The 12,219-nt window shown below is 42.8% G+C and overlaps 1 protein-coding gene across 1 annotated transcript in view; it reads left to right on the forward strand.

The window, feature by feature from the left end:
- lrrk1 (leucine-rich repeat kinase 1) overlaps nucleotides 1-12,219 on the forward strand; it is a 76,850-nt gene that overhangs the window by 34,404 nt on the left and 30,227 nt on the right. The window contains exons 16-25 of the mRNA XM_080497049.1: nucleotides 2,075-2,239; nucleotides 5,806-5,978; nucleotides 6,906-7,029; nucleotides 7,376-7,535; nucleotides 7,712-7,890; nucleotides 7,960-8,057; nucleotides 8,533-8,704; nucleotides 8,785-8,957; nucleotides 9,361-9,500; nucleotides 10,192-10,462. Of these exons, the coding sequence (XP_080353175.1) occupies nucleotides 2,075-2,239; nucleotides 5,806-5,978; nucleotides 6,906-7,029; nucleotides 7,376-7,535; nucleotides 7,712-7,890; nucleotides 7,960-8,057; nucleotides 8,533-8,704; nucleotides 8,785-8,957; nucleotides 9,361-9,500; nucleotides 10,192-10,462 (1,655 nt within the window). The remainder of the gene's footprint in view (nucleotides 1-2,074; nucleotides 2,240-5,805; nucleotides 5,979-6,905; nucleotides 7,030-7,375; nucleotides 7,536-7,711; nucleotides 7,891-7,959; nucleotides 8,058-8,532; nucleotides 8,705-8,784; nucleotides 8,958-9,360; nucleotides 9,501-10,191; nucleotides 10,463-12,219) is intronic.

The raw sequence follows: 12,219 nt of genomic DNA on the forward strand, positions 1-12,219 counted from the left end.
CAGTGAAGCATAGAGACGAGGAGGAAAATCTATTTCTAAATCCGAGAGTGAAACGGATGAAATTTGAAACCAGCAGAACTCAATAGACACTGATGGAGGACGACCACAAGAGCCCGTCTGGCTTTTCCGAGATCCACCAGGATAAAGAGGCGAGGCTCAGGTCATCCATTCTGCGCTCAACGGGACAAACAATGAGCTGTCTGGACAAATGGATGTCTTTTGTTCAGGGAAAGAAAGAAGGAACTTTTTAAACCGAACAACATCCGTCTCAGGATCACGTGAACTCCATGTTGGAGTGGCAGTATTTAATCTGTGGCTCTGCTGGCTTCTCAGGGACGTGGCGGCCAAGTGTTCACAGCGACGTCGCTTTTTGATCCTTCGATGTCGGATCTTCCCATCATTGTGAAGCAGTCGTATTTCTTGATCATATTTTTAAAAATACTATAAGGCTCAAATTGCTTTACAAAAACATAGGAAATGAAACATTGAAGGTACATTGCATTTGTAATCGGTTAAATATTCATCTTGACAGTCACACGAGCATCTATTCCTCTGGGGGGGGAGGGTTATTTTCCAATTTGCCGCATAAGAAACCAGGAATTCCATTTTCATCTTACAGGGTTTTAATGAGATAAACTATATGAGATACTACTACAAACTTAGCCTTTGACTGTTTTTTTTTTTGGTTTTTTTTATCACAGGACGTGAACATTAAAGTAGAAATTTACTCAAACGAAGGCTACGTTTGTGGAGATCACTATGTTAAAGGATTATAGTGTTAACTGGCAGTATTATGCAGACCATCAAAAAAAGCTCTGCATTCATCTTCATTAATTATAACCAGGTTCAAAGTGTGCAAACAAGTAAACCTTAACATGATTTATGTACAAAGAACTAAAAGCACTTAAGGAAAGCAGTGGTGTTTGCAGTGTGTGAACTGATTTTCTTTTTGATTCATCGTTCCTTGTTGAACTTGCACAGGCCGGTCCTCTGATCCAGGACTGAGGTCAGACGACATACGAGAGTGTTTTGTTATTCAAAATGTTACATTACTTGTATCTATACTGCACCTTTAATGATTTCCGGACTCCACGTGTGTTGTCCGTCTCATTGTAAAGTGAGCTTTTGAGAGTCTCCATGAACACAGAGTGCATCCTTTTCCGTGAAGAGGGAGATAAGAAGTGTGTCTTTGAGTGATGGAAAGAGGTCCTCCTTGAAACAGATGGCTAACTCCAGAGCAGAGGAAATGCACCCATACTTGTATTTTTCCACCCACGTGTTTCGCTGTCAGCTTGATGTACTGCAGTCGCACTTTGTTTGTTCATGTCCTCGTATACACCGCGCGCTCACTGCCAAGCCGTCGTTCCGACTCGCAGAGGCCACCGCTCGTCCTCCAATCAGCAGATGGTGCTCTGAGAAGGAAAGCTGTTGATCGGAGGCCTCGAGGTTTCTGTCCTTTATTGAGCGGGTTCAGTATCGGGAGTCGAGGCTGCTGAACACAGCCAGCTGCATTGAACTGCTGACTGTCCTGATTGTTGCACTTTTGATACGATCGATCAGGTTTCCACTGAACATTCTCCAATGTTATGCTTCGAATAACAATTTCCACTCAGAAAGTTTCACTTCGCACCAACACAGGAGAGTCAAACTTTTTACTAGAAGATTATAAAGACTTGTCCAGATGTTAATTAGAATGGCAGATGTGAGTTTCAACTGAGACCCCGTTTACACGACAACGTTAGAATTGAAAAGTGATATGCATTTTCGTTTCATTTACACTGCAACTATTTGAAAACAATGTCGGTTTTTATGGAGGGAATTATCATTGACGATAGCGAATGTGCTTCTGGCCGCACCTCAGTTGAAGGCCAAGAGTGCACAGACTGAAGACGTATGTTAGTTGTTTCAACAATGTGAGGGGAAAATGTCCATTGTGTTGAAACTCTTTGCTCTGTGCCAAAAATATATATAAACCATAATGTGGCGTGCTTTGTTTTTCAGAAGATGAATTCAAGTCTTCTCACTCTTGTGGTCCCTGACTTTGTGTAAAGCCGGTTTGTGTCTCTGTCCACAGAAGGAGTCAGTGGTGTTCAGCGTGTGGGACATCGGTGGTCAGGCCAGCATGTCCACAGTGAACCAGTGTTTCTTCACTGATAAGGCCCTTTATATGGTCATCTGGAATCTGGCTCTGGGAGAGGAGGCTGTCGCCAATCTGCAGACATGGCTGCTCAACATAGAGGTGAACACACACACACACACACACACACACACACACACACACACACACACACACACACACACACACACACACACACACACACACACACACACACACACACACACACACACACACACACGCACAAAGAAAAGCCCAACATGTTGTGCTGCTATCTTCAGTGGCATGGCCCCACTGAAAAATAACTAAATATAACTAATTTTCCTGACCTATTCACTACTTTAAGGCCCAGTTTACACAATGTGTCAAGTGAAAACACATCGTTTCTGTGTTTTCATTTCAGAGGTGTATCTTGTTTACACAGCAATGTTTTGAAAACAAGGTCTCCTTGATCTACTGAGTGGATGGACAACTACCAGTTACTATGGCCGTGGTGCACATGCGCAGTAGCAGCGTTTCAGAAAAGTTAAATTTTCCTCCATTTACACGACAACAAAGTCGATGTATTTTCAAAAAGTTCCACGCCGTTTTCCCAAAAGTTGTGTTTTCAGGGGCTTCATGCATTGTTGTCGTGACAACGGACTCTCAAAACCCAATGAAAGTTTTCTGTTTTCACTTGAAAGTGTTGTCACCCTGAACTCATGTTTATTTCTACGTGGACACGAATACACTGCCTTTATTGGCAATATGATGAAATAAGTCAACGATGAAAGAATTTGATGAAAGTCAACGATGAGTATTAAAAAAGGAAGTAGTACTGATGTTGGTATTGAGAAGAAGCAACGGTGGTCTGAGGCCGTTGGCGCCTCCAGGTGTCACACAACCGATGTTTAAACACTTCCATTTTTTTATTTGCTTCATATTTCAACGCTGGTCCTTGATGGCTTCAGGTGGGACTGCAGGTTTATCTGAAAGCTACCAGGACACGGGAGGACAGATGGATGAAATGAACGCAGAGAATGATCAGAAGGCTTCACGTGAATCTAACACCGAGCATAAATGAGGCTTTCACTTTAAACCTCAGACTTACCGTAACTCAAAACTAACCTTGAAACGTGTTTTCACCCGATAAAGGAAGATTCCTCCTGTAGGCACAAGAACGAAAAGTCTCCATAATGTCTGCGTGGCTACGTTTTGATTCTAAATCCAGTGTTAAAGGCACGCGCACATACGCAGCAGATTTTGATTAGACTTTCAGAATTGTTCCAATGCTGATTTCTTAGTGGGGGGGGTTAGCATTACACAACATTTTCAGTCATGCGTTTCCCCATCCCAGCCTTTTTTCTCTAAGCCTGTTTATGTTCTCACATTTCAAATGATTTGTTCCATTCCATATCCCAACATTCAACATTTAATTTAGGATTTTAATGAATCACACAGCACTGCCTGCTAATCACATTTAAAGTGTCACAATTTCTTTGTTATTTGAGTTTCATGAACCGGATTGGTTTTCAGAGATGGACACGGTATGATTGAGGATAATTGAGAAGCACAGTGAGGTGTTGCTCAAGACCAGAAAAAATACGACGTTTTACCTAAACGATTGGGGTTTTAAAGGGCGGAGGGAAAGTGGGGCAGCACACAGCTGCTCACAGCTTCCAGCTGGAGCGTTTCCAGTGGCTGAGAGGATTGTTTCGATATAAAAGAGGAATAATTTGCTTATTAGTACCGTATAAACTAACCGCAGGCCAATAAAGATCAATTACTGGAAGCAGAATGTTGAAACTGTTTGCATCATTTCAACATGTCAAATCTGGCTGTAGCATTTCTTCTTACTGACGAGTGTGGTTGGTGCACAGCAGTGCTGTGGATTTATTTCAGCCGACAGTCTCCTCACATCTTCAGCAGCATTCTGTCTCATTTTGACATGACGCTGTTCACCTCATTATTCCCTAAGCTCTTTCACCTCCGTCATAACCACATATGACGTGTGTTGCAAGAGTCAAAGTAAAGCTGTTGTTGTAGTTTCGAAATCGGAATGGAAAACATGGATTGCTCGGTGAGGGCCACACAGTGATGCAGTGGTTCACGCTCTCGCGTCTGTTGTATGTTTGTGTCGCTACGTAGAGCATTTATTGAATGTTCTCTGTCTGCCTTTGAGTAAGACACTGCAGCTGAAGTTATAATGTGAATTATAAATTCACCTTTGACTTTTCCTGAATTTCTTTTCGTCAGTCGTGTTCTTATCTTATCATGGATTCACACTGCGCTGTCGCCTGTGTAGCAAATAAAACTGGAAACTTGTTTGTTTCATTCTTAATAGACTGTGGATCAGCATTTGTTGTCTGTGTGCAGATTGTACTTTATTATCTGGAATGTATTTGTACACAGCATATTTCAATAACAATGCCATTCAAAGTGCAGTACGTTAACTACCGTATAACAAGAAAGGTGGATAAAAACAAGAAAGGTTAAAAAAAAGAACAAAGAAAGATCTAAAACATCGACGCAAGAGGTGAAACACGAAAGAGTTGAGGATGCATTAAAACAAGCCAAGAGTCGAGAGTCTGAGCCGTCTGCAGTTTACAGAGAATTTGTTCCAAGTATTTGGTGCATAAAAACTAAAAGCAGCATCCGACATGAGTTTTCATGATTGTGTGTTGGTGGATTGACTCCCTGCCGCCTCGGCTTGTTATAGAGGATGGATAGATTGCTAAATTATTCTTTCTTCATCTGCATTCTTCAAAAAAGAAAATTCCCGCATACTGTTCCTCCAATGTCAGAAAATGAAATGATAACCACTCACAGTCTCCTGCAAGAAGATTTATATTAGGGAGACTTCTGGATGGAGCAGCCAGTCGTATTAAACGGAGACACAACTTCATCACAGAGAAGCATTTCCAAGTGGAATTTATTGTTTCACATAAAGTGTTTTAATCAAGGAGAAGTATTTAGGAACATTGCCAAGATTATAACTACACAGCTGCATGAGAGAGGGCAGAAGATAAAGAAGAGGAATGAGTCCTTGGTAGGCTGCATTTTTTTTTTTAACACTGTGATATCAAACTCACCGGAGACTATTGCAGTGTCTGCAGTTCTTCTGAAATGAAATATTGAAGGACAGAAATCTCCCAAGGAAGGGGCGTGCAGCATTAACCATCAGTAAAGCTTGATTGAGCAGATGCTCTGCTTTTAGCAGATGCTCAATCATGTTTATTTTAAAGTGCATTTATTGTTTCACAATAGTGAAAACTATTAGACCTGGGGTCCAGGAAGTTATACATCTGTTACATCAAGTTCTCAAAGGCCACCGTCCTGCACGCTGTAGGCATCTATCTGCTTCAGCGGCCGTCCGAAATCGAATGAGGACGTCACCCTCAAGCTTTAAAAAAAAAAGAAAGATAAGTCCATCATTGCAATCCAGTGTGTTGCAGCTGGGAGAGAGTTAAAACATGCAGGATGCCAGCCCTCTAGCGCCGAGTTCAGACACCTCTCCACGGCGGGATACTCATTGGTCAATCATAAAATCCGTAGAACCTCTACCCCACGTTTTAGAGTTAAATGATTTGACCAAGTTTAATACTAAGCACATTAAGATAACAGATTCAGAACATGTCAAAGCCAAACAATATCAAGAGTAAACGTCTGTCTGATTGGTGAATATGTTGCTTACTTGTTGTGACCTGCAGGCTCGGGCTCCCAACTCTGCCGTGGTGGTCGTAGGGACCCATCTGGACCTGATCGACACCCGGTTTCGCACAGAGAGACTGGCCACTCTGAGAGCTTATGTGTTGGCTTTGTGCCGATCGCCTTCTGGGGCTCGAGCCACTGGTTTCCCCGACATCACCTGGAAACACCTGCAGTAAGAGCTACACTCTCTCTCGCTGTGCTCCTTCGACAGCAGGGGTGTCAAATGCACGGCCCACGGGGCAGGGCGGTACTGGCCTTCCAGAGAGAGGCCTATAGAACTATTCATGGAGTTGCTGAACGTACAGTCATTACATTTCATGACTACAATTTAGAATTCATTTATTTTAGCCTTTGTAGCAGTTTGTAGCCAATTTAACTGATTGAGCTTGTGTGGTTGTTTTAGCCATTTTAGCCGTTTGACCTGTTCTTGCTCCCTTATCAACAGTTTCTAAACTTTTGTCTCCTTTTTAACCCCTTTTTCTGGTTTTTAGCATTTTTAGCAGCTTGTATCCTTTTTAAATGTCAATATTATCCTTTTTAACTGCAATTTTAGCCAAAGAGTTTTGAAAATAAGCCCAGTATGCCACTAAAATTAAGATTGTTCACCATGTAATTTTCAGAAAGCCAATATAGAAGAACTAAAGAGGCACATGTGGCTCTAGCACCACAGATTGCAGACCCCTGAACTAGCTTACTATATTTTTGTGTTCCTTCTACATGTAACCAAATGTTTTATGCTTTTAAAGATGTAAATAATGGAGTAAAAATCCACTATTTACTTTATGCACATTGTGAACTGAGGCATACTATTGTTGATATTTTATTCAAATTTCAGGTTTGTCATATATTGTAAAAGGATAGTTCATTAAATGGGAACTTCTTACTGATATATTAATACTTTGTTACTCAAAAACAAAGACTGAGATTTATAGTTGTAGTTATTTATGGATTACAATGCTATTATTTCTTGGTCCAGCCCAGTTGAGATGAGATTGCGCTGTATGGCCCCTTAAATAAAACGAGTTTGACACCCCTACAAGCTTGATATAGTAGCATCAACTGTGTGTGTGTGTGTGTTTGTCTCTCTGTGTGTGATCAGTGAGGTGTCCTGTAAAACCCTGGAAGGTTTGGATGGTTTGAAGAAGCTGATCTACCATGTGGCTCTCTCCATGAAAGACAGCAGCAGCAGCTCAGCCTGTGGCAGCAAACTGCTGCGAAGGCTGGTGAGTGCACAGTGTGGATTATATTGCTTCAAATTGTGTAGAAGCACAGTTAAGTAACTATACTCGCAGAATTATGGCACCTTATGAATAAATGTCACACTAAACTAGTTTTTATGTTTGATGAAGTTTGATTTATTCTCATGTTTCTCTCATAGTTTCATAATTATCAAGATGATGGTTTACCATTCCCAATAACAAGACCATTACCCCACTTTTGCCTCAATAAATCCTGAAAGTAGCATTTTTAAGCCATATAATAGGTTTGTTTTTTTAATATATATATACAATTGTAAACAAACACTAGAAGCCTGTTTGTTAATAGAGATTTTTTGTTTCCCTTCACCAGATTCCAAGGAGCTACCTGACTCTTCAGGAATCGGTGCTCGCAGAGAAACGAAGGCGGGATGCCGAAGGAGAGGTCCAGTATCTGACTGACGTCCAACTCGACGCCATCATTGAACAGAACCCAGGAAGTGACATCAGAGACTACGAGGACCTGCAGACAGGTACTGTCAATTGTGCTGCAGGCATCTAAAATGTAAAGTAATCCCCTAAAAAAAGGTACCCTGGTCAGCCAGCCACTGTGATCCAGTGAAGCCTAACAAAACTAGTTGATAACACTGATAATCTGCTATTAGTGTGAAGACGTTTGTGTGATTCTTCTTTTTCTTCCTACATGCAGCCATAAGTTTCCTGATAGAAACTGGGACTCTGTTACACTTCCCTGACACCAGCCACGGGCTCTGTACTCTCTACTTCCTGTGTCCCGTGTGGCTCTCCGAATGCCTGGAGAGGATCATGCACCTCAAGTCCTCCCGCTCCGTAGCCAGGAACGGAGTCATCCGAGCTGAAGACCTCCGGGTGAGACTCGCGGCTCTGAAGTTTCATGTGATATTTACTGTAGCTAATACTGCGGTGGGTGTTTTTCAGATGCTGTTGGTAGGAACCAGGTTCACTCAGCAGACAGAGGAACAGTATTTCCAGTTTTTAGCCAAGTTCGAGATCGCTCTGCCTGTGGCTAATAACAGGTGAAACACTTTATTTGTACTGTACACATGTTTTATTTGGCTCCTTCTATTTGTATGTGTGCTGGCTATATATGAATCAAACAGTACACTAAACACTCCTTTCCTCCTGGATCTAATTGTTCCACTCACAAAAATCAATGAAAGCAGCAGTTTAAGTAATAATAATAAAAAAAGAACATTAGCAAAAATGACAGAAACTCAGTGTTGAAGAAATAGCGGTTGTCGCTGCCCCTGTCTCTTAGCGAAGCATTCAGGTACAACTTGAAGAGAGGCCTGGGTACATGGGGGGCCGAGGATTTGCCTAATTTGAGTTTAATTGTCAAAGAAAAGCTAAACACAACACTTTCTGGAATCTGAAGCAGACCTTGAATTACCAAGGCCTTTCCAATCTATTCCATTATATGTATCATCATCAACATTTAGATGGTCTAAAAAATAAATATTCAATATGTTTTGCCTCTTCCACTTCCAATAGCTACCTGTTGCCCCACCTTCTCCCCCCGAAGCCAGCCATGGACATCCATATCTTCCGGCAGCAGACCGACAACACGCTGCAGCGCCTCTTCAAGATGAGCTTCGTCCCGGCAGGGTTCTGGGAGAGATTCATTGCCAGGATGCTCATAAGCCTCAATGAGATGGACCTGCAGGTAACGAATAAACACATTCTCCACAATTTGTTAACAGTTTCACTTTTGCACATTTACAACTTGAAGCCATGTTTGTTCAGTCATTTGAGACCAAAACCAAGAACTCCAGGAGCCAGCACAGCAGGAACTCTGTGATCTACAGCTTCGCTGGAGTCCAGCAGAGGAACCGCTGCAGCACCTTCAGAGTGCGACGCAGCCAGACCATCTACTGGAAGGAGGGCTTGCTGGTCACTTTCACTGGAGGTTACCTCAGGTAAGAGCCAGGATATAATTGTGTAGGAATCAATAGGTTGGACAAATGTTTTCTGAAAAAATGGCATTGTGGTTCAGTGGTTAGTGTGTGGGTGGGTTTCATCTTCAGGTGCTCAGTTTTCCTTTTACAGTCTCAAAACATCTATGATCTTAATTCTTGTGTCTGAATGTGTGAATATGTGTGAATGTGAGTGGCTGAAAACATATTGTACTGAACAGTACCACCGAGCATCGTCTCATTCAGTATTATTAACCTCGACAGCGTTTTCATTTGCCCTTTATCATCATGTAGGGATTCAGAGGTTTTGTCTCATGAAGGCAAAAAGTCAAAAGTCAAACGAAAACCTAACTTACTACTCGTCTTGTAAATGAGTTGAACTCCATGTATTTGGTCACGTCTGCAGTGTGGAGTCTTCAGATGTCAACTGGAAGAAGAAGAAGAGCGGAGGTATCAAGATCATCTGTCAGTCTGACGCCAGGGATTTCTCCGCCATGGCCTTCATCACAGACCACGTCAACGCTTTAATCGAGCAGTGGTTTCCTGGTCAGTTCCTCAAACGAGTTTAGAATTGTCTGTCCATTCATACCCACGCTTTAGCTGCTCTGTCTGGGTTAGGATTGTAGGAAACTGATGTCTGGAGTAGATCCTGGACAGGTCCATCCATCTGGATCCGCGGTTGGCGGCGTCAAACATGTGATCCGGTCCACTGGGTTTAATCCAGCAGCATGGAAAACTTTGAAAAGTGTTAAAAATATCAGTCACTGTATTAAAACTGCATTGTTTTCTATAAAATAATCCGCTGTTCCCGAAACACGATCGAATACCACAAGCTGCAGAAAGCATGCAAACAACAGACTTTCACCCAGACTTTTCCCCCGGAGAAGATTTCAGATGATTCACAATTGTTGAATGTGCACAAAATGTGAACAGTTTCAGGATGAATCTGTACTTTTTTTCTGCACAAAACCTCTACAGAAGTTGTCTGTATTGATTGATTGCATTGCCTGCCCATTTGCTTGCTCTGCACAGCATTGAAGAAACGCCATCTGCTTTTAGCTGGACATTATCTTAAATACTGTATATAGATTCCGGTGCAGTTTTGTTTGTCTAAACTTTCTAACTGATATAAGCAGATTCCCATGGTCTCTTGTCTGATAACACGTGGATCTGCTGAGTTTTCCAGCCTTTCTAAAACAGCAAGTTATGTTTGTGTGTTGTGTCTTTTCTCCGACAGCTTTGACAGCCAGTGAGAGTGACGGCAGCCTCCTCATAGAGCAGTACGCCCCCTGCCCTCTCTGCGCTTCACTGGGCCCGCAGAGGCCGCCCAGCCAGCCTGTCCCGTCGGACCAAGGCAGTGCAGGAGCCGGGATTCATTACTTCAACATGGAGGACTGTGTGCTCGCTGCCGTGGAGGAGGAGCACATCATTTGTCCTCTGCACCCCGAGCAGCCCGTCCCCCTCCAGGAGCTGGTCCCAGAACTCTTCATGACCGACTTCCCTGCACGGTAAAAAAAAACCCACAATCACTCACAATAACTGCTGCCCGTTCGGCTTGAAGGCCACATTCACTCTCACGTGGACCATGTGACAGGGCAGTGGAACAAGAGGTCATGCTAATTGCCCCAGATTTGATAACTGTACACATTAGGTTTTGGGTCAACCTTAAATCACTCTGTTGTACAAACAACTGTGTATGGAGGGAAAAACAGCATCTACAGGGTTTATCTTCAGTTCAGCTGGCTGCTTTCGGTTTGTTTCTACTTTCATAATCTCACTGCTTGAGTTTTGTGATCCATTGGCCTGTGGGAATGAGAGCAACGTCAAAGCAGTATCGATCTATGGAAGAACGCGTTCGTCTCCTGCTGCTTTTTCAAAGGAGTCGATGGAAAGAGAGGATCAATATCGGTATCATCCCAGTGCACTGACCACAGATATAAGGCTGGACTGCTCCGTCACTGCACCCATCAGAATGACCCCTCATGTCCTCGAGATCCATACGTCTTTTTTATACCAGCTTAGTCAACGATTCACCTGCACGTCCACGTGACTTGGGTTAACTCGTGCGAGCAGGAAGAACAGGAAACAAACCTCAGTCTGATTGATATAGTTTGATATATTTTCTTTCATCCGTCCCCTACATGTTGGCTTTGCAACCTTTTTTACCATGCGATGCAAGTCTGATATCCTCTGTCAATGTCTGCCATAAGAAAACCTCAACACATTTAAAAGAATTTTAGAGGGGCAGCAATGCCACTTTTTTGAAGGATGAGTACGAGGTGCTAACCTGCAGCTACTTGCCGATACGAGTACTTATTAAAGCCATAAAGCCTGATTTGCACTTCATACACAAATGATATGAGAAGGTTATGTGTTGCCATGAACCACCTCCACACAGCCTCTGTCAAGGCTACGTCACCTCCAACAGTCTTGAGGGTTTCAGTTTACTCTGTAGCATGTAGCACTTAGTGCAGCTCAACTACTAAGCGACATTGTTCTAACTCTGCTGCTCCAAATGTCTCTGGTGATTAAGTTGCTGGTGTTGCACCAACTATCTTTCTCCTCGTCTTGATATTTTTCCAGAACATAATTTACAGTCTGTCTTTCTTTTGTCATTCTCATTAATAAAATAAGAATCTCCAAACCACTGACATCGCTTGTGCCCTCTTGACTCTGACAGATGAAGTCATGTAATTCTCGTCGGGTTTTGTCGGGTAGCGATAACGAGTACTCTGTGCAGTATCGTTCTTGATACAGAACTTTTCACAATGCACCCGAGAAGTTTCCTTTTGGTCGCCAACATTCTGACGTATCACACGACGAACATAAACCTCGATGAGTCGACAGCTTGTTGCCTGCGCTGTCTGCTTTCACTTGTACAGGAGGAAGGTCCTCACACCATTTAAGTAGTCATAATTCACAACAAATTTTCACTTCGTTTGGTGTGGCTGTGCTGGACAATTATTGCCAAAATCCAAGAGCACAAATGAGCGCCACCCACATGGTTGTAAAAGAGCCGTTTGTGCCTGATTGCATTGCAAATGCACTTGGATCTCAGCAGGGATTTGCCATGATGATGACTGATTTTACACAATATACTTACCGTGAAGGCCGTTCCTGAGGTTGCTGAGCCAGGACATTCCAAGTCTGCACAGAGTTGCCTCCAAGCCTAAGTTTGATAGGAGCAACCAAATCACAGATGTAATGCTAAATGTGTGTGTGTGTGTGTGTGTGTGTGTGTGTGTGTGTGTGTGTGTGTGTGTGT

The sequence above is a fragment of the Blennius ocellaris genome (assembly GCF_963422515.1).
Source record: "Blennius ocellaris genome assembly, chromosome: 1".
Lineage (NCBI taxonomy): Eukaryota > Metazoa > Chordata > Actinopteri > Blenniiformes > Blenniidae > Blennius > Blennius ocellaris.